Raw genomic sequence first — 3,062 nt, 5'->3', positions numbered from 1 at the left:
GCCCAGGCTGGAGTGCAGTGGTGCAATCTTGGCTCGCTGTAACCTCCACCTCCGAGGTTCAAGTGATTCTTCCTGCCCCAGCCTCCCGAGTACTTGGAATGACAGGCACGTACCACCATGCCCGGCTAATTTTTGTATTTTTTAGTAGAGACAGGGTTTTGCCATGTTGGTCAGGCTGGTCTGGAACTCTTGACCTCAGGCGATCCACCCACCTTTGCTTCCCAAAATGTTGGGATTACAAGTGTGAGCCACCACGCCTGGCCCCTATCCTATTTTTATCACTTGAGTATATCCCAAATACCTTTCTTTGTCAATAGGTGCCTTAGTACGGCATTTTTTTTTCCCTTTTTTTTGAAGACAGGTTCAGGCTCTGTCCCCTAGGCTGGAGTGCAGTGGCCGGATCCCTTGCTCACTGCAGCTTCCACCTCCGGAGTCTTAAGTGATCGTCCCACCTCAGCCTCCTAAGTAGGTATATAAGCACATCCAGCTAACTTGTATTTTTTGTAGAGATGGGGTTTCACCGTGTTGCCCAGGCTGGTCTCCAACTCCCAGGCTCAAGTGATCCACCTGCCTCGGCCTCCCAAAGTGCTGGGATTACAGGCTTGAGCCACCATACCCCACCACCCAGTATGATTTATTTTATTTTTTTTTTGGTAAAGTGAAAGCAAGTTTATTAAAGAAGTAAATAAACAAAGGAGGCCAGGAGCGGTGGCTCACGCCTGTAATCCCAGCACTTTGGGAAGCCGAGGAGGGCGGATCACGGGGTCGAGAGATCCAGACCATCCTGGTCAACATGGTAAAACCCTGTCTCTACTAAATATACAAAAATTACCATCCGGGTTAACACAGGGAAATCCCGTCTGTACTAAAAATACACAAAAAGATTAGCCGGCCGTAGTGGCGGGCGCCTGTAGTCCCAGCTACTGGGAAGGCTGAGGCAGGAGAATGGCGTGAATTCGGGAGGCGGAGCTTGCAGTGAGCCGAGATCGCACCACTGCACTCCAGCCTGAGCAAGAGAGCGAGACTCGGTCTCAAAAAAAAAAAAAAAAGAAAAGAAAAAAAAAATTAGCTGGGCGCGGTGGTGCGCGCCTGTAGTCCCAGCTACTTGGCAGACTGAGGCAGGAAAATCACTTGAACCCGGGAGGCGGAGGTTGCAGTGAGCTGAGATAGCGGCTCTCTCACTGCACTCCAGCCTGGGCGACAGAGCAAGACTCTGCCTAAAAAAAAAAAAAAAAAAAGAATTGCTACTCCACAGGCAGAGCAGTCCACTCGGAATTTTTTTTTTTTTTTTTTTTTTTTTTGAGACGGAGTCTTAAACTCTGTCGCCCGAGTTGGAGTGCAGTGGCGCGATCTCGGCTCACTGCAACCTCCGCCTGCCGAGTTCAAGCAATTGTCCTGCCTAAGCCTCCCAAGTAGCTGGGACTACAGGCGCCTGCCATCATGCCGGCTAATTTTTTGTATTTTTAGTAAAGCCGGGGTTTCACCATGCTGGTGTGGCTAGTCTCGAACTCCTGACCTCGTGATCTGTCCTCTTCGGCCTCCCAAAGTGCTGGGATTACAGGCGTGAGCTACTGTGCCCGGCCACCCGGCATGATTTTTAATGGCTTTCTACATTGTATGGTTTGTTATTGTTGCTTTGTGACAGGGTCCATTATCACCGATGCTGGACTGCAGTTGTGCAATCTCGGCGCACTGCAGCCTCGACCTCCTCGGCTCAAGCAATCCTATATCACCTCAGCCCCCTGAGTAGCTGGGACGCACAGGCGTGTGCCACCTCGCCCAGCTAATTTTTAGTTTTTTTTGTTTTTGTTTTTGTTTTTTGTAGAAAGAAGGAGGTGTCTCACTACATCAAATTCTTGGGCTCAAGCGATCCTCCCACCTTGGCTTCCCAAAATGCAGGGAATGCAGGCATGAGCCACAGCGACCGGCCAGCACAGGTGTCTTAAATGCGTATATACGCGAGTCCAGTATGGTTGGAAATGATTTGATTTGTTGTCTATGGAATTGCACACCCTGGAGCCTTCCTAACATCAGCGGCTTCACATTGGCATTTCCACTGTGGTGCAGCAACAATCTGAGTTCTAGCCACACCATTTGACAACCGGTCCCAGAAGGTAACTGGAAGTCATGATGACAACTCCTATAGTGTGAAAAGAAACTGCAAGCAAGGCAGTTAAGATGCAACCTTGCACGGTGACTGTAAGTCGAACTGGGCGGCGAACGAGGCCGCGGCGGGGGAAGCGAAAGCGTGGTATGGTTGCGGCTCTGGGGCCACCCGGCGACCGCCTCGGGGTGTAGGCAGAAATTCCCGGCCCAGCTCCCCTCAGACCAGATAGCGGCCGGGAAACAATGGTTCTTTAGACATTCCACCGACGCCAGGATGTCTTCTCCGTGCCCGATCCCGGAGTACACAGTGAAATGACAAGGCGGTGAGAAACGCGTTGGTTAAGAACATCTCAACGGGAGACGCTGGTAGGCGAATGGTGGCACCAGACGCGGTCGGCACCTGCCGTACCCTAGTCAGACTATGGGTCAGAGCGCTAAATTGCAAGGAGGCGGCGCTAAAGAGGCCCTCTAACCAGGAGCCAGTCGCGACCTGAGCGACCGTGGGTCGACCCCGATCCGGAAGTGACGCAACGGCGCCAAGTACTTCCGGAGCTGCGGGGACGACTATTCTGGAGGAAGCAGCACGGGCTTGACCGGCGTCGGCCCGCCGCCTCTGCCGCCGCTTCTCCCCAATCGAGTCCCTCTGGCCCGGCCTGACCCGGTCTGGCTCGTCCGGGCTCAGCGGCCGCGAGGCCGCAGCTCCCGGTAAGTGCGCAGCGCACGTCGCGGCCTTGTTTACTTTGGCGGGCAGCTCGGGGGGCCTCTCAGCCAGCCTCCCCGGCCGGGCCGGGACTCCGCCTTCGCCGTCGCCCGGGAGGCCCGGGCACCCCCCCCACCGCCGGTTCGCTGTCCGAGCATTACCCGCCGTCAGCGGAGGGACAGCCGGGCGCCCAGCGTTGTCTCTGCCTTTTTTCCTCCCGCCGTCTTCTCAGCTCGCGGAAAGGTCAGAGGCCACC

The 3,062-nt window shown here is 54.5% G+C and overlaps 2 protein-coding genes across 2 annotated transcripts in view; one reads left to right on the top strand and one right to left on the bottom strand.

Moving 5' to 3' along the window:
• Positions 1–1,931: 1,931 nt before the first annotated feature.
• On the bottom strand, positions 1,932–3,062 carry ARIH2OS (ariadne homolog 2 opposite strand). Its single transcript, XM_011980961.1, is given in 4 exon segments — positions 1,932–2,357; positions 2,359–2,410; positions 2,412–2,929; positions 2,932–3,062. Coding segments are annotated over 4 exon segments (879 nt in total). The 5' UTR covers positions 2,965–3,062; the 3' UTR covers positions 1,932–2,081.
• Positions 2,646–3,062, top strand: part of ARIH2 (ariadne RBR E3 ubiquitin protein ligase 2) — a 100,870-nt gene continuing 100,453 nt past the window's right edge. The window contains exon 1 of the mRNA XM_011981138.1: positions 2,646–2,811. The gene's annotated coding sequence lies outside the window, so the exon portion shown is untranslated. The remainder of the gene's footprint in view (positions 2,812–3,062) is intronic.

Source organism: Mandrillus leucophaeus, unplaced genomic scaffold (genome assembly GCF_000951045.1).
Source record: "Mandrillus leucophaeus isolate KB7577 unplaced genomic scaffold, Mleu.le_1.0 Scaffold22, whole genome shotgun sequence".
NCBI lineage: Eukaryota > Metazoa > Chordata > Mammalia > Primates > Cercopithecidae > Mandrillus > Mandrillus leucophaeus.
This window is presented reverse-complemented; position numbering and strand designations above follow the sequence as displayed.